The 2,408-nt window shown below is 47.1% G+C and overlaps 1 protein-coding gene across 1 annotated transcript; it reads left to right on the top strand.

The window, feature by feature from the left end:
* Positions 1–559: 559 nt before the first annotated feature.
* On the top strand, positions 560–762 carry LOC104571301 (cytochrome b-c1 complex subunit 9). Its single transcript, XM_010218391.2, has one exon. The coding sequence runs from the start codon at positions 560–562 to the stop codon at positions 746–748; it is 189 nt and encodes a 62-aa protein (XP_010216693.2). The 3' UTR covers positions 749–762.
* The last annotated feature ends 1,646 nt before the right edge of the window (positions 763–2,408 follow it).

Below are 2,408 nucleotides of genomic sequence, written 5' to 3'. Positions count from 1 at the left end.
ACCTGCATGGATTTTCAGCTTAAACAAGAAAGCTAGGTCTGGATGATAGTTTTCCTCATCGCTACTGTTAATGCCTCCATTAATTTTTACAAAACTAATTAAGTTTGCCAACATACTGATGTTGTAGAATTTATATGAATTAGAATCTCAGCTTGCCCGAGGCTCTTTCTTAGAAAAGAAAGGAAAGAAAGCTCACCAGACATAGTTGAGTGCTTAATGTCTGTGATATGAATAACGAGACACTTAATATAATAAATAAAACTTGCTAAGTATTCCTGATAAATCATTTCATTTGGGCCAAACTCTTCTCAGTGGTGGCCAAGGGCTAATGGGTACAAGTTGAAACACAACTGGATGAAAGTTCCATCCCCATGATGGAACTGATGGAAGTTCAATCTGCATGTGAGGAAGAACTTCTTTACTGTGAGGGTGACAAGAGTCCTGGAAGAGCTTGCCCAGAGAGGTCATGGAGTCTCCTTCTCTGGATCTTCAACATCCACCTGGATGCGACTCTGATCCTGTGGGACGAGGGGTGGGGTGGATTGGACAGCAAAGCAAGATGGTGCTGCTGGCATGGACCTACAGCACGCTCTTCTGCCGCACCTCCATCTTTGTGCTCAACCTTGTGCTGGGCACTGTCATCTTTGAGCATGCCTTCTACCAGGGCGTTGATGCCCTCTTCAAGCAGCTCAACCAGGGAAAACTGTGGAAACACATCAAGCACAAGTATGAGACGAGTGAAGACTGAAACACGCGGCAGCAGGATGTGTCCTGAGGTGATCAGAAATGCTACAGAGAAGGATTGGAAAAAAAGAATAAAAAAAAAATTATGGAGCTCAGCACAGGGGAAGACAAGGCATGATTGAGTGAGGATTAAAGGGCAGGCCAACAAGGACAACACAGTCGAGGCAGTTTACTACAGGCCTCCTGACCAGGGAGAGGAAGTGGATGAGACCTTCTACAGGCAGCTGCAAGAAGCCTCACGATCCCAGGCCCTGGTCCTTATGGGGAACTTCAACCACCCTGATGTGTGCTGGGATAATCACACAGCTGGAACAGACAGTCCAGGAGGTTCTTGCAGAACATTGCAGATAACTTCTTGATGAATGTGGTTGATAAGCCACAAGGGGAGGAGCACTGTTAGACCTGATACTGACAAACAGAGATGGTCTAGTGCGAAATGTGAGGGTTGGGGGCAGTCTGGACTGCAGTGACCACGCGATGTTGGAATTCATGATCCTGTAAGGAGGAAGCTGGAAGAGAGAGAGCTTCAAGAGAGCTATCTTTGACCTCTTCAGGGAGCTCCTTGGAAGAATCCCCTAGGCAATGGTCCTAGAAGGAGAGGGGGTCCAGGAGAGTTGCCTAATATTCAAACACCACTTTCTCCAAGCTCAGGATCAGTGTATTCCTATAAGAAAGAAGTCAAGCAAGGTGGGGCAGGAAACCTGTGTGGATGGTCAAGGAGCTGTTGGGTAAACTTAATGCGAAAAAGAGCAGGTACATAATGTGGAAGAAGGGCCGGGGGCCACATGGGAAGAATATAGGAACTTTGTCAGAGAAAGCAGGGATGCAATGAGGAAGGCCAAGGCCTGTTTGGAATTAGAGTTAGTGAGAGATGTCAGGGACAACAAGAGGGGCTTCTGTAAATACATCAGCAGCAAGAGGAAGACTAGGGAAAGTATTAGACCACTGCTGAATGGGGAGGGTATCTTGATGACAGCGGATACAAAGAAGGCAGATTTACTAAATGCCTTCTTTGCTTCTGTCTTTACTGCTAAGGCTAGTCCCTATGAGCTACAGAGCCCAGAAACAAGAAAGAGAACTGTGAGAGAGGAGGACTTTCTGCTGGTTGAGGAGGTTTGGGTTAGGGGTTATTTAGGCAAACGAGACACCCATAAATCTATGGACCCAGATGGGATGCACCCAAGAGTGCTGAGGGAACTGACAGGGGTTATTTCTCAGCCACTCTCCATCATCTTCGAGAGGTCATGGAGGGCAGGCTAGGTGCCTGAGGACTGGAAGAAACCACCATATTTTCCAAAACTGGAAACTATATTCTTTGAAAATAGCAAGAGGGAGGACCCAGGAAACTACAGGCCAGTCAGCCTCACCTCCGTCCCTGGAAAGGTGATGAAGCAGCCCATCTAGAGACCAGCTCTAGGTATGTCAAGGAAAAGAAGGTGATTGGGAGTAGTCAGCATGGATTCACCAAGGGGAAGTAATGTCTGACGAACCTGATAGCCTTCTACAATGAGGTGACCAGCCGGATGGACGATGGGAGAGCTGTGGGTGTTGTCTACCTTGACTTCAGCAAGGTTTTCAACACAGTTTCCCATAACATTCTCGTAGGAAAACTCTGGAAGTGTGGACTGGACAAGTAGACAGGTGGATTGAGAACTGGCTGGATG

Source organism: Tinamus guttatus, unplaced genomic scaffold, assembly GCF_059628265.1.
Source record: "Tinamus guttatus ecotype Peru unplaced genomic scaffold, ASM5962826v1 Tinamus_guttatus_pri_ptg000021l, whole genome shotgun sequence".
Lineage (NCBI taxonomy): Eukaryota > Metazoa > Chordata > Aves > Tinamiformes > Tinamidae > Tinamus > Tinamus guttatus.
Note: the sequence above shows the minus strand (reverse complement) of the source record. Positions and strands in the feature narration are given on the sequence as shown.